Source organism: Engraulis encrasicolus, chromosome 10 (assembly GCF_034702125.1).
Source record: "Engraulis encrasicolus isolate BLACKSEA-1 chromosome 10, IST_EnEncr_1.0, whole genome shotgun sequence".
Taxonomy (NCBI): Eukaryota; Metazoa; Chordata; class Actinopteri; order Clupeiformes; family Engraulidae; genus Engraulis; species Engraulis encrasicolus.
In genome coordinates this window covers 35,025,221-35,049,228 of record NC_085866.1, presented here as the reverse complement: position 1 = coordinate 35,049,228, position 24,008 = coordinate 35,025,221, and the positions used below count along the sequence as shown (strand labels likewise).

Here is a 24,008-nt window from a genome sequence, read left to right as displayed (position 1 = left end):
TCAGTTGCTACAACAGTGCATTTGAGTACAAACACAAAAACACGTGTATGCCTTTACTTGAAGTTCTGCAGTGCAAGTACAGTTTCAGAAGTTCCCTCAGAGACGGGTTCATGTTCCACCAAAGGCAGAACTGAGAGATTCCCCCTCATTTTCACTAAACCATGAACAGTCCATTACCGCTCCACAGAGCAGTAGTAACTGAATCCCTACTTATAGCACAGCCCTATGTATTTAAAATATGTACATTGTTTATACTTTTAGATTGCTATTAGCAGTTGCAACCCCCTGTTCATCGCAGCATTACTTGCAGTTCAACCACGACGGAAGTGTTGGTGCTCCACTGTGTGTTGACAAAGATGGTAGCAACAGGCCTCAATGTGGCCTATCTGGTAGGTTGTACACACTTAGTTGAAAGGAGCGTTATGCAGATTCAGAAGATCGATAGAGAGAGACTTAAAGAAACTGGTCTGAGTGGAGAAGACTTTGCTGTGTGTTTTGGTGCTCATGCTGAGTGTTTTCTGTTGCCACCAGAGGTCGAACTGAAGCTCCAAACTGAGATGGAAGAAAAACTGCTGCTTAAGGAACAGCTTCAGACGGTTGAGGTGAGAGGAAAGTTGTTGAAACTGTGCCACTGCTACCGTCAGCCACATCACCACTAGCCACAGCCCTCTCACCCCTGAGCAAAACTTTTCTGAAATATGACATGTTGTTGAGTGAATAGCATTTTCCACCCCGTTTCACTGACACCTACTCTGTTTTTCTGAAGTAGTGAAATGCAGAACTGATGTTTTATTTTGTGTCTTGGAGCTAGTTTGCTTGCTTGTTTGTTTCTCACATCTCTCTCTCTCTCTCTCTCTCTCTCTCTCTTTGCATATTCACCTCTCTCTCTCTCTCTCTCTCTCTCTCTCTCTCTCTCTCTCTTTCTCTCTTTCTCTCTTTCTCTCTCTCTGTATCTCTATCTCTGTTTTCTTTCACCAGTCATCCAAACAGGCAGATGTGAGCAAACTTAATGAGGAACTGGCAAAGGTAACCCCTGGCTCTTCCCTTGTGTTCAGTCTCTGCACATTCTCACTACTGGCTCGGGCCTGCTGCTCTGCTACTGCTGTTGCCATGGCAGTGTGAATGTCTGATGTTGTTTGTCTTCTGTGTGTTTGTTTTTAGCTCACGGATAAACTGAAGAAAAAGCAGGAGAGGTAAGTTATGGGGCTTGTCACTAGGTGGGGAGGCCCTCTGCACATAGTGAAATGGACAGAGAAGGACACATTGTGTTGAAGTTTAAGGCCAGAACGGGATATGCTTGCTGCAGGATACGCATGCATGTAAACTTTTGGTACACAAACACTTTGCCATGCATACTTTAATGTCAATTTTGGGCGAACGTCCGAACTTTAATGTTGAGGTCGTGATGGACCCAAACATCGAAATATTGATAAAAGCCCGTTGGCTATCTGCCCCCTAGACGTTACCACTACTGTGCCTAGTGCTCTAATCATTCTGATGAAGGTGTGAGCACTCGGTCGAATGTGATTGCATACGTGATTGATGTCACGCAGCAAGCATGTCCCGGGCCTTAAGGCTGATGCATAGTCACGCGGTGCCGATTGCGGGGTAAAGCATAGACGTACTGTCAGCGGGGGGTATTGCCTCATAGTCGACCTACATGCGAATGCGTGCGAAAGGGCGTGGTGTTTTTTTTTCCCGCCGAAAATTCAAGAGTGGGGCAAGGGGGGAGGGAGGAGGAGATTTTAATGACGTCAATTCACCTCCGTGACAACAGGGGGCGAACTAACTCATTCAGTTGAGCCCAGTCCCTAGAATGAATCACAAAGCTAATCAGCTGGCTATGTAAAACGTAATATTCCACTAGTAGCCTACTTCTAAAAGTTGGGGCATAATTAGATGGTACAACATCAGTTTCTTTTTGGTCAAGTAGGCCTACTACATGAGATTAAATGCAAGACAAACGCCATTTTAAAAGACAATAGACAGCATGAATGGCCATTCACACCTGGGGCCTAGTAGTAGCTAGCCAGCTAAATCAGTCATTACAAACTCAAAGCTAGTTGACTAGCCACCTGAAACGTAATTCTACCACTAACAAAGGCTTCTTGCTATTAATTTAAAAAGTTGTGGCGTAATTAGACATGAATGATAGCATACAAGATTCTCTCTTTATTCATGTTTTACAGTTCAGGTGGTTAAAATGCCAAACAAAAGCCGTTTTAAATACAATACATCTAATGGCCATATTAACAGCTAGCTTAGCAACTGTCAGCCAAACCCATTCAAACTCTACAGGACATTAGCGAACCCTGTTTTAGAAGCTAGCTAGCCACACTACTTGTACTATATACTGTATCAACAAAGAGGCTTCTTGCTATTAATTTAAAAAGTTGTGGCGTAATTAGACATGGATGATAGCATACAAGAGTCTCTCTTTATTCATGTTTTACAGTTGAGGTGGTTAAATGAAACAAAAGCCATTTTAAATACAATAGATAGCCTATCTAATTAACAGCTAGCTTAGCAACTGTCAGCCAAACCCATTCAAACTCTACAGGACATTAGCGAACCCTTTTTTAATGAGCTAGCTGCCACACTACAAAAGAACAAAGAGGCTTCTTTGCTACTACCACACTACAAACATATCATTTCCATGATGGCCTTTTATGGATATTTCTAATTGATTTTTTGGAAGTTGTACTACTGAAATAAAACACAGTTTCTCTTCTCCCTGTCAAGTAAACTCCAGTGATTTCCTGCCAAGTCATCTGCATCGTGTTTTTCGTTTTCCTTCAAACCTCCGCGGTAGGGTAGAAGAATAGAACACAACTGACCTATCAGGGCTGAGTTCCCCCCGGACTGCCGTAAGCGCATTGACCAATCACCGTCTTCAAGCATAGCTCAGCTCACGGACATTTCAGCCTGGGAGAAACATGCGTGTACTGCAGCCAGGGGTCGTTTTGTCGCTGCACAGGGGGGTGCTGTGGCTCATTCTCTGTGCAGAACCCCCGCGAACGCGCGACTCTAAACCCCCCTTTAGTCCTGCCATGTAGTCCTTCAGCCTGTGCAATGTAGAAGATTTCTCTAATTATACAAAGTAATTTAATTAATCCCATATTATCTATAGAATCACCTGATTTAGTGAATTGCCTAAAATAAATATGTGGCAGGACATTTACTTTCTGGGCCTGGGAGTCTGTCTCCAAACAGGAGAGTCTGGTAGTTGAAATAATTCTGGCTTTTTTCATCCGCTCTGTATGATAATGCCACCTGCTGGTGGAAATGAGAATACCAGTCATTAAAATAATACATCAGCGTCTCTTTTTTTACCCTGCTTATGTTGTGCAGGGCATGAATTTGTTTTCTCGACTTTCTCGACCGGCCTGTGGTTAATGGATCGTTTCCACCATTTATTTATATGAAACAAATAAAATGGAAAAACAAACAACACTGGAGCCTCTAGGAAAGGGAGAGAGAGAGGAAGAGAGAGAGAAACAAACCAACTGGCTGGGAGGAAATCAGGGTGAGAAATTGAAATTATGAAGGAACCTTTTTTTTCCATTCCTAAAAACCTGTGGCCAGTCGGTGATAAATCACTTATGGGCTGACAGGTTCTGTTCTTGGAATGCAGCTGCTGTACATTCTATAGGCCTTGCTCTCGGTGACGCAGGTTCATGGGGGTGATGGGTTCAGGGGGGTGTAAGGATAAAATGGAGGGATGGAGTAAGATGGAAAGAGGGACGAAGAGATGTGTGGTGTGTAGTAGAGGAGGGGGGGGGGGTGGAGGAACGGAATGGAGGGATAGGAGGACGCGTGTAGTGGAGGAGAGTAGAAGTAAAGATTGTGGAACTGTAGAATGGAGGAATGGGTGGAAGGATGAAGAGATATGTGGTGCGGAGGAGAGGAGTGTGGGGGTCCCTGCTGGAAGTGGGGGGTTGGGCAGTGCACTGGCCCCCAGTGTGCCGTCAGCAGGGGAGAGTAATGAGTCTGAACCTGAACTTGTTGTGTTGGCAGCAGTATGGCAGGGCAGTGTGTCATCTGCTGTGCAGTGCGGCAGTGTCACAGTGTCATCTGCTGTGTCTGCAAAGGCGCACACACACACACACACACACACACACACACACACACACACACACACACACACACACACACACACACACACACACACACACACACACACACACACACACACACACACACACACACACACACAGAGAGAGAGCTCAAAGCTCATCAAACGTGTGCATGTGCGTGTGTACACACACACACACACACACACACACACACACACACACACACAGTCTTGACTCCACAGCTCACCACACAAATAAACATGCGCACTCAAGTACACGACCTCAAGCATGTTTTCACACACCCACGTACACATTTCACACAGCCACAGGCCTGCATACACTTGCATACACTTTTCTCACTTGCATGTTGGTTCAAACCTCACAGATATTTTTGTACTTTCTGCATATAAATACTTGTATTCATAGCAGCACAAATTCCTCATCAAAGACACTTGGTGATCATTTTTAGAACGTGCAACCCCCCCCAAAATACAAACACACGCACACACACACATACTAACACACACTCATACATGGGGAAGAAGGTTGATGGATAAAGTCAAATAGTCATTGTTTGCTATGCACACATAAAACCTTGTTTGTACTGTTGACACACTCAACACAATCACACTTGAACTTGGACATTACTCTACTACTACTACAGACTTAAAACCTTTATTTTTTTCATCAAACATTTCACGGTCTTCTTCAAATCTTCAAATGTGTATAATGGATACAAAAGGGTTGGGTGAAGTTGAGATTTTGGAATTATGATCAGATGAATTGGACCAGGGGTTTTATTCCAAAAACCTCTCAGTATTCAGTTTGAGTTAACCTTGAGGTAGTGGTGAAACATCTAATAGGGGAGGCTGGAGTCATCGTGCTCTTTCTAATATCCTGACTTCCATCCTCAATCTGTGCTTGTGGCCTCGCGCTTCAAGTGACAACTCGCCTCCATGGAGAAAACAATAACGATTCCCTACTGTCAACCCAGCCACAACAACTTTTGGGGGGGACCCTTTCAACGTCCCGATTTCAAAAGAGAAAATTACCTTTCAATTGTACTTTTGCAAGATATTGACTTAAACTTCTGTCGTCAATGATGTCTTGTAACATCAAGAGGCCACAAGCACTTCAGGAGGACGGGAGTCAGGATATTGGTAAGAATTCATCTTAACCCATTGAGGCCTAAGACACCTACAAAAAAGGGTGCTGAATGCCTGAGCCCTTTTTAAGAAAAGCTGCCCTCAGCCTATAAAAACCTCTTAGAAACTCATCTTTCATTAGAATGTGTCCATTCATTTCAAACAAACAGAGATTTTTAATAAAGCTGTCTCAAATCTCATGAGCCTGAATGTTGCGTAATGCAGCTCCAGGCGCCAGGGCCAATGTTGCACAACGCAACATCAGGCATCAATGGGTTAACTAAATGACACCTGTATCAATTGGCAAGTTTTCCACTTCCTCTAGGTTAACTTAACCTGGTTTACTACTTAACCAGCTTCTTGGAATACCCCCCCAGGCTGATGATGGGTTATAGCTCAGTACTCTAACCAATGGTGCTTGTCTTCTCCACAGCTTTCTGAGGCTTCAGAGTGAAAAGGAAGTCCTGTACAATGACAGCAGGTAAGGCATGTTTTTTTATTGTTGTTGTTGTCTCGCCCTGTCCTTCAATCTTTTTGATTGTGACACAATCACAAGGTAGAAATCCTGGACTCAGAATAGAAAGCGTCTGCCATGAAATGGCATTTTCAAAATGAGTAATTTCCCTCATTAGTTCTTGAAGCTACTGTACCTGGCAGCAGAGTTAGTTGTGCCTATTTGACTAACTTGGTTTAGTGAGTGACAGTGAGAAATACACCTAGTGGGTCCTCTGAAATCAGATTCACAGCTCCACCATCAACACCTTTTAAAGTCCAATGCCAAAAAGTTACATCAGTCATTGTCTTCTGCAGCTACCTGGAAGTTTGTGCTCATTTGACTAACTTGGTTAAGCCAATGGCAGTTGGAAGCACACATAATAGGTTTTTGGTTGCTGAAGCCAGGATTCGCAGCTCCGCCATCCAGCCATCTATTCATCAATCTCCATAGTGTCACATTCATTCCTCAGCTTCTGTCTGCAGATTCCATTAGGTGAACCTGTCACAGTGCAGTTGGATGAAAAAAGAAAAATGGCAACCTAATATGTCCCATGAGAAGCTGCTCCCAAAAATGTTCCTGCCACGCTGCCCAAAAAATGCATTTACATAAGTGAAAGACGTTCAAGCATAAAGAAGTGTCATCCCCCTGACACTGTGTGTTTGCACCGCGGTGTCGGCGTGTCGCAGTAGATAAGGTGGATCTGCCACATTAGCCTGGCTGCGAGAGGGGTTTGTCACAGTGCCACACCGTGGCAGGCCCTAATGAGACAGCCTGATAAATGTTTCAGCCACCACGCGCATGTGAATACCTAAGGCTCACACCCACACCACACCACACTGCGCTGCACTGCACTGCACCGGCCCTCTACACATCTTCTCATATATCTACAGAGTTATAACTTGTCTGGCAAAGTTTCTACTTTTCTATTCATTTTCCCCCCCAAAAAACTTGCTGCATTGAATACAATGCCTCCCATCATCTACAGTACAGTATACATTCTATATATCTTGCTCTGCACTAGCAACACAACACCCCAATTCTATAATAACCATTTAAAAGGTTTACATTTAGTTTTCGTCTAACAATCAGTAACTGTTTTAGAGTGCATGATAATGAATCTTAACATGATTAGGACCCCAATATTTGCAGTCTCTGCACTGTTTATTATTCATGTACTGCATATCAGTGCAGGCGATGTGCGCTCTCCTGTGAGCACTGAAGCTGTCTTACGGGAAAATAAGTGGGGGAAATCTGTTTAGCTCAGCCAAGGAGGTTGGGCTGTGTTTTTTGGGGCAGTATTTTTGGTTTATTTATTTACTTGTTTTATTTATTCCCCATCAGCCTGTCTACAAGATCGATTATTTTTTTTCTTGGAGAACTTACCAGCTCAATTCTCACCAAAAAAACAAGAGGAAAGAGCACAGCATGTATCAAGGAGAGGAAAACCTTTTGGGAGCAAAAAAATGATAGTAAGGCCGGGAACATGCATGCTGTGTGCCTTGAATTACGCATGTAACTGTATGCGATCAAGAGCACATACTTTCTTCAGGACAACCGGAGCACTTTGCACGGTACTGGAGGTATCATCGAGGGGGAAGATAGCCAACAAGGCTCTCATTATTGTTTTCCACCAAGGTTTGACCCTACTGCAAACTCAACATGGAAGTTCGGAAGATCACCCCTCACGGTTTTGCCAATATTGCACCGTATGCAGCACGGCACGCGCCTGTGTACCTTGTGTCAGGTGTTCTCCCGCACACAAAACTGACATGAAATACACATGGCTACGCGTTCATGCATGAAAAGTGCCAGCGCACACGTATCCCACAGCAAGCAGATCCTTGGCCCAACATGGCTACTCTGTGGACGTAGTTTCTCCCTCTTCTTAATATTGTGATGCTAGCCCTGGGAAAGATCCTCCTCCTGCACTCCATTACAGAAACCCTAACGAGTAGGGGGGATGGGATGAGGAGTATGTTTTATATCTGGCAAAGCGCCAAAAAAACATGGCAACTGTGTACATTAGTTTTCCCTTTCCCTAATGTTGTGATAGCCCTGGCAGTGCTCTGCTCTCCATCAGACAGAGAGGGCCTACCGGGTGGTGTAGAGGGGACGGTACCGTACGTGGATGGGGGGAGGGGGGGGGGTGATGAGTGTGTTTAATATGTGGTCTTTAGAGAGGCCGGGTCGATGCAGTGCTGTCAGTGGTGGGCGCTAGTAAGCGGTGGCATATTTGTGTTTGTCCAGGACGAAGATCGATGAGATCCAGCAGAGGAAAGAGGAGGAGCTCAAGTCCATGCACATCCGCATCCAGAAACTACAGGCTGACCTCGCCTCAGCCAGTCAGGTGAGAGGTAACGCACACACACTCGCACATGTACATGCACACACACACGCACATAAACACACACACGCACACACACACGCACGCACGCACACGCACACACACACACACATATACGCACGCGCACGCACGCACGCATGCACGCACGCACGCACGCAAGCACACACACACACACACGCACATGCACATACACACACAAATACACTCCTCCTACTCTTGAGTCTGTCTCTACCTCCCTCCGTCTCGCTCTCCCTCGCACGTGCTCACATCAATGCACATACATAAATTATCCTTGTTCATCTGTCTCCATCTCTCGTGTGGAGAGATCCCACCCACCTCTTTCTGTGTCTCGCACTGTATTTTATTGTAGACACGCACCCTAACATTCATCTGCTGTGTAGGAAAATCGACATGACAGACCCACGCACCTGTCTTTGCACGCACATGTCTTTCTGTAACTCCCGTCTCCCTCTCTTTTTCTTTCTCTTTTTTTCTTTCTCTCTCTCTCTCTCTCTCTCTCTCTCTCTCTCTCTCTCTCTCTCTCTCGCTCTCGCTCGCTCGCTCTCTCTCGCTCTCTCTCGCTCTCTCTCGCTCGCTCTTTCGCACTCTCTCTCGCACTCACTCACTCACTCACCCTGATTCTCTCTCTCTCTCTCTCTCTCTCTCTCTCTCTCTCTCTCTCTCTCTCTCTCTCTCTCTCTCTCTCTCTCTCGCTCGCTCGCTCACTCTCACACACTCTCTCGATTTTCCCATTAATCTACAGGCATGTAGAACAATCAACACAACATTGACCCAACAATCTGTCTCTGTGTGTGAGCATTTCTCCCCGTTTCTCCCTCTCACTCACTCACGCACGCTCACACCCACCCATAGACAGAAACACTTGCACACGCTCTCAGATTCATCAACATTAGGAAGCAAAATCGACACAACACTCTCCACCACCACCAACACCACCACAAACTCATCCACGCGCCCCATGCAACCTACCTCACCTCTCCACCCACACATGCACAGACCCAGCCTCACAATGTAGATATCTGCTGCTGTGTGTAGTCAATAGCAGGTGAGCGCAAGCCAGTGAGCGTATCGTAATAATAATAATGGTAGGACCCAGACAGGCCACAGCTCTTCCTTCGAGACAGAGAGAGAGAGAGAGAGAGAGAGAGAAAGAGCAAGAGAGGGAGAGACGGTAAAGACTGCAGTCAGGCTTTCAATTTGTGCTCCTCCTCAGAGCCACTATTTCCCTATGATTTATGGGGGGCTGCCCAGCGCCGCATCAGTCACTGTCACACAGCCAGGGGCTGCAGGAGAGACTGGAGAGTGCATAGTGGATTCTGCAGGGGAGCGGTTGTCATACCAGGGGTTGCAGGGGAGGCTGGAGGGTGGCTAGTGGATGGTGCAGGGGAGGGGTTGTCATACCAGGGGTTGCAGGAGAGGTTGGAGGGTGGATGGTGCAGGGGAGGGGTTGTCATACCAGGGGTTGAAGGAGAGGCTGGAGGGGGCTGGAGGGTGGATAGTGGAGGGTTCTGTGGGCAATGTTGGCTAGCTGGATAGCGAAGAAGTGTGGAGAGGTTGTCATACCAAGGGCTGCAGAAGAGGATATGTAGTGGGCGGTGGAGGGTAGAGGTGGCTGCAGGCAATGCTTGCTGGCTGCATGGGAGGATGGGGAGACTGTTGTCCTACCAAGGGCTGCAGGAGAGGGTGGGTGGTGGAGGGTGGAGGATTGCCTGCTGGCTGCATCCCCATCCATGCTCCTGCATGGTCAAGGTGGGAGGGTTTGTCATTTTTCGGGCTGCAGGAGAGGGTGGAGGGTGTGGAGTGCCTGGCTGGAAGGGGGCATGGGGTGTTGGGGTGGGGTTGTCAAACCATGGCCTGCAGGAGAAGTTGTGTAGTGGATGGTGGAGAGTAGAGGGGGCTGCAGGCAATGCTTTCATATTTTATTATCTTACAGCCTTATTCCAAATGCTAAAAATGAATATCTGTAGTCAAAATCCTACACAAGTTATTCCATTATGACCATGTGGAAAACAAGCTGTCTCATCAGACCACTTGACATGGTTCCAGTGATCCATATCCTTGGTCTGTTCATCTCTCTTGAGACCAAGATAAACAAATTTGCTTAAGATGGCGTCAAGCATGTGTGGTGGTAAACAAGTGAGTTTTACCAGAGAATTTCTAACAGGGAGAAGGTTCAGTCTCATTGGTTCCCATTGTAGCCAGTTAGCTTTGCATGCATACTGCAGTAACTATGGAGTGTCCACTAGTTGGCAAGCGTAGTTCAGTCCTTCATGTGGGAAAATGTATAGAATGGAAAGGGGAACTAGGGCTGCACGATTATGGAAAAAATCATAATCACGATTATTTTGGTCAAAATCATAATCACGATTATTAATCACGATTATTGATTTTTTTGCAGATTTTAGAATGAATTATATACGGGATGAGCAAAATAAAATGAATTGTAATAATTATGTAAAGGCAATATCATGAAACTTAGGTGGACAGATTTCTGGAAACACCAGCCTGTCAGTATGTTCTGGCTTCAAGGACGCTCTCAAAAGTAGGTCACTATTGCCACGATTAAATCACGATTAAAATCATGAGTTCGATTTCACTATTTTATCACGATTTTGATTATTTTTCGATTAATTGTGCAGCCCTAAGGGGAACCCATATGCTAAATACATTGCTACTGCGATTTCCAGTCACAAATATTATCAACAAAACATTCCTGGTAAGCACTATGACTGTTGTTTAACAATAGGCTAGGCTGTATTGACAAATCGTTCAGGTGTGTAGTTTTACACAGCAGGTTAGAAGATTTCAACCTGTACTCGCTAGCATCGCGCTAATGTTTATGGGTTTGGCCCCATAAAAATTGAGCTTTGTGACCCAGTATATAATAATCTAGTGGCGCAAAATAATCGAAACGCTACTCAAATGGGGTCTTATTATTTCTAGCTTCGAACTTAATATTAATATTTCAGGACAAAAAATTATAAAAAAATCACAAAAATTATAATGGTAGAAAACTCCATTGACACCCATTCATTTTGCACTGGCCCGTGGTTAGGGTTAGCCAGTTGTGGCTAGTAGCTAGTTCCGTGAGTGAACACCCCCTGGTTTTACACAAGAAGTGCATCATCTGGCTAGTCAAGCATGGTTGTGGGACTGACATGGTTTGGCGATGTATGGATGCCATCAACATTGGAAATCTGAATTACACCTAAAGAAGCATGCATTTCAACATGCACTGTGACTACAGAAGCAGATCATGATACTCTCTATAGGATTTCATTCAAAACTCACACCCATCTATTTTGGCCAGGTGCAGACTCAAAATGTACAATTTCAATGTACTGAAAGGTTGAAACACACACCGATGACCTCCCTTTTAATCCCTTTTCATTTCGAAATGAAAAAAGGAATGTAGTTGCTGCCAAAGGTGGTTCTACAAAGTATTAAGCAAAGGCTGTGAATACTTTTGTAAATATGATTTCTTTGTTTTTTATTATATCCCCGAAACGCGGAGCGTCAGGGATGTAATGGTTTTCCGTGCGCCGCGTCCGCGTCCGCGTCCGCCGCCGCCGCCGCCGCCGCCGCCGCCGCGTAAGGTCTTTCGTGTTAACGCGATAACTTTTGAACGGATGTTTGGATTTGTCCCAGATTTTTTGGGTGAATGCTCTAGGGCAGGTTCATGAACTGATTCGAGTTTGGAGGTCAACACTTTCAAGATGGCTGAATTCAAGATGGCCGAATTTTTGTTTGGTCCATAACTTCTGACCGGGTGGATGGATTTGTCCCAGATTTGGTGTGTGAATGCTCTAGGGTAGGTTCATGAACTTCTTCGAGTTGGGAGGTCAACACTTTCAAGATGGCTGAATTCAAGATGGCCGAATTTTTGTTTGGTCCATAACTTCTGACCGGGTGGATGGATTTGTCCCAGACTTGGTGTGTGAAATGCTCTAGGGTAGGTTCATGAACTGATTCGAGTTTGGAGGTCAACACTTTCAAGATGGCTGAATTCAAGATGGCCGAATTATTGTTTGGTCCATAACTTCTGACCGGGTGGATGGATTTGTCCCAGATTTGGTGTGTGAATGCTCTAGGGTAGGTTCATGAACTGATTCGAGTTTGGAGGTCAACACTTTCAAGATGGCTGAATTCAAGATGGCCGAATTATTGTTTGGCCCATAACTACTGACCGGATGGATGGATTTGTCCCAGATTTTGTGTGTGAATGCTCTAGGGTAGGTTCATGAACTGATTCGAGTTTGGAAGACAACACTTTCAAAATGGCGGAATTTTCATTTGGCCCATAACTTCTGGGTGGATTGATTTGCCCGGTAACACCTTATTTTAATGGTTCACCATTTCAGTGAATCTACCATATTAGGTACAGTGTAATAGCCAATGTAACAATATTTAATACCATGTAATACTAGTGTAATACCAGTGTAACAATATGCAATATCAGGTACAGTGTAATAGCGAGTGTAACAGTATGCAATACCATGTAATATAGTGTAATACCAGTGTAACAATATGCAATACCATGTAATACCACTTACACACAAACACATGATGTAAGTAAAAAAATGACGGAGTTACACTGGTATTACATTGTATTAAATATTGTTACACTGGTTATTACACTGTACCTAATGTGGTATATCCACTGAACCATTAAAACAGTATTACCATTTGCCCCATTTTCTGCTCACGTCTGTATGTATCATATACGTTTACGAAATGGTGGACGGGAGTGGTAGGAATGATGGGGGACTGGAAGCGTCGCGTTTCGGGGATATACCTTAAGCAGTCGAAGGCGACTGCACAGGCAGTCTAGTTTTTATAAATTTTCACAACTGTCAAGACAACTTGTTTTTCACATGGTCATAATGGAATAATTTGTGTAGGACAACAGAGATTCATTTGTAGCATTTGGAATAAGGCTGTAAGATAATAAAACGTGAAAAAAGTGAAGCGCTGTGAATACTTTCCCGATTGTCTGTATGTAGAAGGAAACATATCTACATATTTCAATTGGATTGGATGTAGGATGTGTGGGTGATAAGACCTTTAATGCGTGCGTGCATGCATTGGGAGGATATGTAATTGTATGTATTGTATGTAATTGTATGTGTGCATGTGTGTTTTTCAGAGTATATCTGAGCTGAAGGAGCAGCTCCAGAGTAAAGAGAAGGAGCATGAGGCAGCTCTGCACTCACTCAAGGATCAGGTAAATATGTTGGCCACACACACACACACACACACACACACACACACACACACACACACACACACACACACACACACACACACACACACACACACACACACACACACACACACACACACACACACACACACACACACACCAGTCCTCACCTCCCCACTCAAACACTCACACACACCAAACTTCACCACCTCACTCACTCACACCCTTCACATCATCCCCTCACCTCCTCACTCACACACTTTTGCCATCAGCTGCCTCTAGGCCCTCTCTCCCCCTCTCTTTATCTGTCTCTTCCTCTCTCGTTTCTCCCTCTTCCTGTATCTTTTTCTTTTTTTAAACTTTTTACCTTCCTCTTTCCCTTGCTGTCTCTGTTTCTTCCCTTGGCCTTTTTTTCTTCCACCCTGTCTTTTTTCCTTTCCCTTTCTCTCTTTCCCTTGGTTCTCTGCTTCTCCCCCTTTCTCTTTTCCTCTTCCCTGCCTTCCTGTCTCCCTGGATCTCTCTCCATTCCGTTCACCATCTCTCATTATGAGAACACAATTTAAGCACAGACTTTAGGGTCTTTCCTAAATGCCTTTCTCAAATGGAATCATTACCACCTCTTCTAGTTGTTCCAAAGTTATGCACCACACGCACACAGTGGCCAGAGATAGCAGCAAGTGTACTGTATGTAAGCACACACTGCTATAAAACAGGTGTTCATTATCATACTCAATTAGAGAGCAATGCTAATCTTTCATTGTGTCTGGAGAGGCATACTGTAGGCCCCGTTCCAAAATAAAAGACAGCGGCTCGATGACTCCCTCCCTACATTAACAGTTGTCTGATCAGATACCACTTCCGTTGTGAAGGTATCTGCTAAGGCGGTAGTTTTGAACGGCACTAACCAGAGTGCAACCCTGCAATGTCGGTACATATTTGATGTTACGCCGATTCTATGGTTGGATTTACGTTCTTCATGTTAGCGCTTAGCTTACGTTGGCCATTTGAAGAGTGTAACCAGCGCGTGTGACCAGCCAGCAGACGACATTATTGTACAAAAAGGCTATAAATAAATCTAGCTAGTAGCGACGTTTCGAACATAGCCATACTCTGATGCAGAGTCCAATGTACTATATAATGTACTCTTATGTATTGAAATCAGACTAACACACAATGCTGCCTTACAGCAAAGTGGCACAGTGGTGTGTCTTGAACTTGTCTTGTTTTCATTTGTGTGACACTTTTTAAAACCGTTAAATTTATTTAAATTAAATGATTTAATGTTTTCATGATATTAGGAGGTCGACTAAAATTCTCTGCAACAGTGCAAAAGTTTCTGGCTAGTTTTTGCTCTTTTAATGGGGAGGGAGGGGGAGAGAATAAAATGCAGCGGCGCAAGGCAAGCAAGCAAAAACCCCAAAACCCTGAGCACGGCACTTTTTGCGCTTGAGTGAACTGTCCACAACATTTTAAGACATCTCTTCCTGTGGCCAAATGTTCTGTTCTTTCCCCTTTTGTCTCTGGAGCCCTGCACCAAAGTGGCCCCCCTCTCGCTCTCGCTCTCTCTCTCGCTCGCTTGCTCTCTCTCTCTCTCTCTCTCTCTCTCTCTCTCTCTCTCTCTCTCTCGCTACACCAAAACTGGAGTTCAGTTCAGGAACTCTTAAATTACTTTGGAGGCCTCGCGCTAGTTAATTGACCGTTAATGAAAAGCGCTAGTGAGAGATCGGCTAAATAATTAAGGATTAGCTTGAAGAGAACAGGCAGCTTTGTGTGTGCGTGCGTGTCTGTTTGTGTACTGTAGGTGTGTGTGTGTGCGTGTGCGTGTGCGTGTGCGTGTGCGTGTGCGTGTGCGTGTGCGTGTGCGTGCGCATGCTTTTTTTGAGTGAGAGGGCTGGTGTGTAGAGCAGCTCTTTAGGGAGAGGGCCTGACGGAGGGGCAATTGTACCCACCCAACCTCACCACCCATATGTCACTCTTTCTCACAAGAGTCACTGACATTAATTAAGCATGGGATTGACTAAGCAGAATGATAAAAAAGAAAAGTTAGGTGTAGGTGTGTGTTTATGTGTGCGTGTTCTATGTGTGTGCATGCGTTCGTGAGTGTGGGAGTGTGTTTGCATTTCTCTGCCTTCCTCCGTAAATGGAAGTGCACTGATGTATTACTGGAAGGCTTAAGGATGTGCTTTGCAAGTGCTCTGGCCACCACTTCCTGGCTCCAACTAATTTTGTTGTACTACTTATCTCAAGCCTCCTCTGTTCTCTTCTTCTAAATGTTTTTGTTTTTCCTCTTCCTTCCTCTATCTTATGGGCTACCCATCATGCATCATGGTCACGTCTTGTCCGCTGTGAACCCAAACGTCTCTCCTCCACACACCACCCGACTTTTTTACTTTTCCTTCTTTTCTGTTCTGTTCTCCTGCCCTCTGCCATTCTTGACGCTTGTTCTCTCCATTATGCAGTTTTTTCTATACAATTCTTTTTTCATCTTGTTCTATTAATCTTCTACTATTTCTTCTACCCATTTTCTCTTCATCCGTCTTGATTTCCCCATCTTCCGTTGTCTCTCTTCCGTTCCCCATCATCTCCACGTTAAATATTTCTCCATCCGCACACGTGCTCTCCATTCTCCATCCCTTCGTCCTCAATGCTGATATTGTCCATCACTCCATCTTGAATACTGGGTCTCTTACCTACGTTGTGTGTTTCTCTTGCTCTTCACCCTTCTCTTCCCCCTTATCGCTTTCCTCCCTCTCCCCCTCTTTCTCTCGTCATCTCTCTCTCTCTCTCCTTGGCCCTTTCTTCAATGGTCCGCTGCGTTGGCCTTCCTGCCTGCCTGCCTCCCTGCCTACCCTCTTTCCTGCCCGCTGCTTGGCCGCCGCGGTGGCTGCAGGTAGCGTGTCAGAGTGCGGTGAGTCAGGAGCAGGTGGAGGGCATGCTGAGCGAGAACGATGCCCTCAGGACTAACCTAGCCGCCCTAGAACAGGTACAGCAACATACCTATGGTGTCCACCTGGCCAGGCCAGTCAGTCCTCCTCCGCCACCATCACCATCACCCCCATCGCCTCCCCTCCTCTCTCTGGTCACCTTAGTTGGGCCGGGCGGGCGCCCTCCGTGCCAAGCCCCGGTTACCTGGTGTTGGAGGCAAACGTCACAAAGTTCACAAAGTAAAAGTCCTGCCAGATATTTCCTTCAGCTTATTGTACGTAAGGTAATTAAAACCACTCGTATTGAGAGTATACGTGCAACGAAGGCATATAATAAGAGGACTTTTACTTTCTTATTGGGGTTTGTCAACCTATGCCAGGTGTATGTTGGTAGTATCACCCAGTAGCATAGCTGTTTGTTTGCTGTCATCGCTGTCTGTTTGTGCACCCACCCCCCCATAATAGCTCATAGTTCACTTTTGTATGCTCACTTCTTCACCAGTTGTTAACAGTAAGTTGTAGAATACTCGTTCCCTAAAGTTGTTTTCACCTCTCACTGAACACTGCTTGTTTTACCTCACCGCCTTGTTCCTTCATCTCATCATAAATTCTGCTTCCTTTAAGTTTCTATTTTAACTTTGTAGTAGCTTGATGTCACGGGACTGCATGGGATGAAGTTGTCAGATCAGTTCTTTGCAATGCCTAGGGGGCATTTCATAAGTAACGTTCACCTGCGCTCACCTCTAATTCTCACTCAGACTTGCATGAGTCATCACAGACATCAGTGCCTTGTGTCCGTCAGAGGTGGAAAATGTCTGGACTTTGTAATCCAGCTGGTCAGTTTGCCTCGACCTGACAGGAGTCTGCTTCGTTCTGTAGATTTCTCCTGGACAGTTTCATCCTCCCCCTGATCACTGAATTCCAGTTAGCCTGCAGCACAAGAGCACAAGAGACATTTTGCTGTCAAGATATGGATTTTCCACCTCTGATGCTGAGTCTGTCCAGACCCCTTTTGACTTAATCTGATGTATAACTTGTTGGGTCTGATTTGTGCTTCTGTGTGTGTTGTCTTTTTGTTCATCCGTGTTTCTGTGTGTTGTCTTTCTGTGCATCTGTGTGTGCGTCCATGTGCATGCGTGCGTGCCTGCGTGCGTGCGTGTCTGCACGCGTCTGTGCGCGCGTCTGTCTGTGTTTGTGTCTTTGTCTCTATGTCTGTCTGTCTCTGCATGTCTGCATATGCGTGTCTATGTCCACTGTGTGTGTGAGTCTGTGTCTGTCTGCGTGTTTGCGTCCACCGTGTGTGTGTGTGTGTGTGTGTGTGTGTGTGTGTGTGTGTGTGTGTGTGTGTGTGTGTGTGTGTGTGTGTGTGTGTGTGTGTGTGTGTGTGTGTGTGTGTGTGTGTGTGTGTGTGTGTGTGTGTGTGTCTGTGTGTGTGTGTGTGTAGATCCAAACAGTGAAGACTCAGGAGATGAATCTGCTGCGGGATCAGAACATGGCCCTGAGTGCGGAGCTGCAGCAGAGGAGGACTGACCAGGAGAGCTTCATGGCCCAGAAGGACGACCTCAACTCACAGCTACAGGTCTGTTTTAAATGATCAGATGTTTATTTCAGTGTTACATGGTCCTTACAACAACCGCTATGAAGCATTAGTATAAACACAGCTGAGTACAGTAGGCACCCACCCTTCGCCCCACCTCCCTCACATAGGCCCACACCCACATGCTACAAAGCCCACCACCCACCCACTACCTTTAAAAAACCCCGCATATTAACACCAAACGAGTGCATGACCGTATGGCAAAGAAAACGGTCTGATGTGAAGAACTCCCAGCTACAGGTCTACCCTCCCCCCTCTTACATTATATTACATTACTTAGCTGACGTTTTTATCCAAAGTGACTTATGGATGTTTACAGTCCCTGGAGGAATGTGGGGTTAGCTGCCTTGCTCAAGGGCACTGGTAAGGGAATTGGGAAGGGTGGGGATTGAACCTGCAGCCCTCTGATCTAAAGTCCAACTCCGTAACCATTTCACCACGGCTGGCCCTGGCTAGTCTATTCACTCTTTGCCATGTGCAGGGGCATTCAGCAATGTTGGACGACCATCAATCTGTTGTTAGGGCTGCTAGTTTAGGAGTTCAGCCCTAGATTGGTCACCCTTCATCACCCACTCATGCATGTTGGTGTCTTAACCTAAAATTGAACGTCTGATGAAAGCCGCAAATGCAGTCTAAGGGGAACAAATGTTGTGAGTGTTGATGGCCGGCTGCATTCTTACGTCCGTCTGTGAAATATGTGTAAATGAACAACACTTACTAACGAAGCCAAAAGACTTTTAAACAGCCATTAGGCTGACGAATGCAGTCTATCGCAACTTTGTTTAAAGTTTTCCATTACATGTGGAATGTCCTTTGAAGCACTGGCTTGCTTTGGTTTTTGTGTAGCTTTTTTGCACTTACACTACATCATGCCTGACTTGTTCAATCAACACACACGCACACGCACACACACACTGCTCGTCTTTATTTGTATTCCGCCTGTGCTGCATTAAAAAGACACTACTCAGCACCTCGTCCACAGCTTAAAGTCTCTGATACAATCTCTTATCTAGGCTTAAAAAGTTCCAAGAAGACTAGCACCACCATTACCTAATTTCCGTAAAATACGTCTTTTTAACATCTGTTAGCCTCGTCGTAGTAAATCTCTCATGCCTTTGATTGATCGTTTATGCAAGGCAAAGTTGCAACCCCCTTGAGACCGTCCAGAACAGCTGATTTTTTTGTGAATGTATATATATATATATATATATATATATATATATATATATATATATATACAGCAGTTATAATAAGCCTTAAGTACTGTTACAAGCGAATGCTGATGCAACAAGGATTTGGGTTGCTAGCAGTGCTTGGTCTGCATAGCCTCAGGTCCGAATGGACCTGGCGCTGTTGGCTCAGCATTTGCAGAACACCTCTCAGATCATAATCTTTCAGAACAGCAGTCACAGTGGTCAAACTCCAGCATCAAGAGTTTATTACATTATTTTGAAAGATATTTTTGGGCTTTTGATGCCTTTATTGATGGGACAATGAGAGGGACTGACGGGAAACAGCAGTGCTTGGTCTGCATAGCCGCAGGTCTGAATAGTATCTCTCTGCTGTTGGCTCAGCACTTGCAGAAGATCATCTTTCAGAACAGCATCTTTCAGAACAGTGGTCTCAGTGGTCAACCTTGTAGCATCGAGTTTATGAAGTGGGGTTTTTTTTTGGATATATTTTTTGGGGGGGATTTTTATGTCCTTATTGATGGGTCTTTGAGAGAGTGACAGTAGTGGAAGAGACATCCATCCAAGTTTATGTTGGGCTGTCTGCTGTTGTGGTCAGTGATTCACCAGTGTGGAGATGCTGGTGTGATGGGATGCTCCTTCAATGTGTGGTAAATACTGCATGTGCACAGCTGAAAGTTTAAATACAGAAAAAGTCCCGGCAGCTAACTACTTTCCAGAGAAGAGGTTGAATTGAGCACTTTAATGCATAGAGCCGCCTTCCAATTACCAGACGAAAGCAATGACAAACAGCAACCAAGCTTTCACTAATGAAACTTACTACTGAATTAAGTATTTCCTGAGACTTTGTAGTAGATATTATAGGCTGTAGACACAGACAAATGAACCTAATTAATTCCTTACACTGGTGAAATGTGCACCATGTGTGTGTGTGTTTTCATGTGTGAAGGTGTTTCCCAAGTGCACCCCCGTGGTCCATGTTGGAAATACTTGGCAGGAGCCAAATTTTAACTTCCAGAACCCCCCACCCTTTCCTTAAAAAAGTGCACACTTTAGATATATTAAGTTCTACTTGGACCTGGATCATTAATTTGCTGGGGGTCTACACAGCAGGTGGTTCGCTGGAGCTAAGAAGAGAGAACAGGTCTAGAGCTACTGCTGCAGTGATTGATCTATCTGGCCAGTTGCAGCTTTCCTCCTCTCTTGCCAGGGTTTAGGAGAGACCTGTAGATGTTTCACAGAAATCACTTATTCCCAATTTGGCGTGATGACCAAAGATGTGTTTATGTTTGCCGTAATAATGTTTACACAAAAGGTTGTTTGTCATTCGTGGTAGATGAAGCAATTGTGAAATGATCTGGAAAAAAGGAGGAGGGAAAACAAAGGCGAAGGCAAAACAGATGGTTATGTATTATTATTATATAAAGAGGGTTCCGTTTCGTTTTGTTATATTGTTTAGGAAATGCAATATTTCTCCCTCTCTCTCTCTCTCTCTCTCTCTCTCTCTCTCTCTTTCTCTCTCTCCCTCTCTCTCTCTCTCTCTCCCTCTCTCTGTCTCCTCTCTCTCTCTCCCCCTCTCTCTCTCTCTCTCTCTCTCCCTCTGTCTCCCTCTCTCTCTCTCTCTCCCTCTGTCTCCCCTCTCTCTCTCTCTCTGTCTCCTCTCTCTCTCTCTCTCTCTCTCTCTCTCTCTCTCTCTGGGTCTTTTTTTTGCTGGAACGCTCTTCCTGGGGTAGTTTAATAGGTGGTGCTGTCTGACAGCTTGCCTTTGCAGCTGGTCTGCTGTTGGGGCAGGCTAGTGCTAACAACCACAGCACATAGAGGGGGCCGGGATACAGTACAACCGGCTGTTGTCACTGCTTAACGCCTCTTACAAATTATGAATATTGTATGAAAGGTTCCATGGCATTCTAGAACATGTGCTTGTTGGAAAACGGCGATATCCCAGGACATGTGCTCGAAAATGGCAGACAAAGTCCTCACTGACTCCTTTTTACCCCCGAAAATGTATTTAGACTTAAGCAAATGTGTGAAGGGAATTGAGTTATCCACTTCAGACACAAAAGCTGATTTCTTTCTTTTTTAAAGTACACACTGTTAGTCCTTCTTTTCCAGATAAATGGCCTGAATTTAATTATCTGGCACTGCTACCACACATTTTCTCATCTTATTACGGTTTAAATTGGGTGGAAAAATGAAACAATTTTTTGGGCACTGAATTGATTACTTTTCTTTTAGCGAGCATCGCGAATTTCCTTTCCGTCTCGCTCGGTAATCCTTGATGCCGTCCACTGCTGCATTGTGGTTTAGGAGGCAGAATTGATTGCATTTTCTAAAGTCAGCCTATGTTGATGGAAGTTTCCCTTCTTACTTGCTCAGTAATCCTGCCTGTTGCTGTTCTCTGCATTGTGTGTTTAGGAGGCGAATCGTGCCAACGCTAGACTCCTGGAGCAGCTGAATGAGCTGGGGCAGGAGAAGGAGAGGCTACAGCAGGACCTGGAGGAGGCCAAGAAGGTGAGAGCACACACACACACACACACACACACACACACACACACACACACATACACATACACATACACATACACATACACACACACACACACACACACACACACACACACACACACACACACACACACACACACACATATACACATACACACACACACGCACTGTCTCTCTCTTTCTCTCTCTCTTCGAGTACGACAAGAAGGAACACATGCCACACACACACACACACACACACACACACACACACACACACACACACACACACACACACACACACACACACACACACACACACACACACACACACACACACACACACACACACACACAGCTAGGAGGAAAAGCAGAGATACACACACACACACACGCCGCAGTTAAATTATGTGACTTGATACGCCAGTTGAAGTATGTGACTTGGTGCTACAGTTGAATAGTATGGCTTGTGGTCACACTCATGCCCACATGAGCATCCAACAGGCGGAGGAGTTGGTGCAGTACTAGACTTATGATTAAAAATAAACGGTCGGTTGGTTTATTTTGGGTGTCTTTTTGGCTTCCTTTTCGCCGTGTGAATGCATACAGGTATAGTAAGGGTCTTTCCACCCCTTTGAACTCTCTCACATGTCTATGTCTACATTTGAGCTTCCCGTCAGTTCCTTTTTATATGCGGCAACAAACAGAAGCATAACTGACATGCCACACGTATGCCACACACGCGCAGACACACACACGTGGACACACGCGCAGACACACACGCAGACAGACATAGACACACACGTCCACGCCCACACAATTCCTCAGTTTGTACCCTAGAGCCTCATTTTACATAAAGCTTTAGTCCGTTAAACACATGGCCACACTGCACATGCACACATGCTCCTGTTGAGCTGCACAGCTGGCGGCTGGTGATGAGCTATCAGCGGATGTGGCCAATGGATTAGATGAACTCTTGACTCTAATTACCTCTCCACCAGCTCTTCTGGTCCGCCTGGAATTCACTCAAAATGAGGCACCTTGCCACTGGATTAAGCCACAATCTCACAGCCCCACATCACCCATGGCATGTCTACACACGCACACACGCACACACGCACACACACGCACGCACACGCACAAACACACAGCCTCACACCACCCGCAGCATGCCTCGCGCGCGCACACACACCAATCAACCCACTCACTTACTCACCCACCCTGCCAGCTCATTTCCACTCAAATCAGACCCAAATCACTCCAGCTAAACACTCTAATGAATATATCATTTAAATGCAGATGAAGCCTATGGTTGTAGAATCAGGCTCTGGAGAGACGAAGGGAGAGCGAGGATGCGAGAGGAAGGCAGATTGTCTACTTTCAGCTGGTTTTTTTAGGTGTTTAAAAAGGCAATACTTTCCAATACCCCATGTCTCATCATTCATCAACCTGGTCAGCCAGACTATAACATGAAATGTACGGTGTGGGCTAGCATCATTGGCAAAGCTGTGCAACCAATGGTTGGTGTGCTAAGCTCATCCCAATTACTTGCTACAAAGATGTAAAACTAGACCTAGTGTTGTTATTAGACAACAGAACCAGGCCAGGTTGCAAGACACATTTTGCAGGTAGGACTGGTCTAGTTCGGTGGGTATTAACCTTTTTTTAAAAAGCACCCCCCTTACCTGTGCCCAAGACGAGCCGCGCACCCCCAATTCAAACTTCTACATGTGTATACAGGTAAGCACTAAAAACAATTAGCAATTCATTATGACTGTGGCTTGAGCGATTATTCAATACTCTAATGCAGGGGTCGGGAACCTTTTTGGTGGAGAGAGCCATAAACGCCCATTTTTTAAAAAATATTTTTTGTGAGAGCCATACCATTTTCGCCATTATTTCTAATGCTAATTGTCATGCACAGAAGGGAATAAAAGTAACGCTTGCATTGGGGACAAGAAGGGAGAGCTAACGAAAGAAGAACTAAAACTACTTGTAGATGTGCATTTAAGAAGCCACGCGCATGCATTACCTTAAGTTTCTATCTTTTACGCATCGGAGTTGCCAATGAGCAATGAGAATGACGGAGGTGCTTCTATTCTAGCCATCAGACAGACACAGGGAAGGTGCATGAGGAGGGAGGAGGGAGGGAGAGAGAACTTCAAGACAGGATGCTCATCTTGGTCGCGCTGACATAGTTAACATTTTACAGTTGATATGTGGCTGACATGTCTATTTTTAGTAATTCGCGAAAATGCCCTACAAAGCGCGTCCCTTACCGACATGCGTCCCCAATACAGAACGCATGATTTAACCGCCAAATAGGCTACAGGGCGATTCCGTATTTCAGGGGACGAATGGCAACCCTACGTTTGCCTTCGCATTGTGGCACCAGTTATCTCGCAATCACACCATAGAGGGTGGAGTTTATCTAGAGAGTTCATAAGCGTGTTTTATGGGAATCGGTCTGTAGGTGTCGCAATTTAGCATTGGTGTGAAAAAGCGGCCATCTGTATGGCTGATCATGA

At 45.2% G+C, this 24,008-nt stretch overlaps 1 protein-coding gene across 2 annotated transcripts in view; it reads left to right on the top strand.

Annotated features, from left to right (window-relative positions):
- gripap1 (GRIP1 associated protein 1) overlaps positions 1–24,008 on the top strand; it is a 102,916-nt gene that overhangs the window by 11,430 nt on the left and 67,478 nt on the right. Inside the window, exons 9-17 of one of the 2 annotated variants that reach the window (XM_063208709.1) lie at positions 532–602; positions 979–1,026; positions 1,162–1,193; positions 5,655–5,702; positions 7,965–8,064; positions 13,229–13,306; positions 16,176–16,268; positions 17,654–17,788; positions 21,412–21,507. In XM_063208709.1, coding sequence (XP_063064779.1) covers positions 532–602; positions 979–1,026; positions 1,162–1,193; positions 5,655–5,702; positions 7,965–8,064; positions 13,229–13,306; positions 16,176–16,268; positions 17,654–17,788; positions 21,412–21,507 — 701 coding nt within the window. The remainder of the gene's footprint in view (positions 1–531; positions 603–978; positions 1,027–1,161; positions 1,194–5,654; positions 5,703–7,964; positions 8,065–13,228; positions 13,307–16,175; positions 16,269–17,653; positions 17,789–21,411; positions 21,508–24,008) is intronic. The other variant, XM_063208710.1, reaches the window with a different exon arrangement.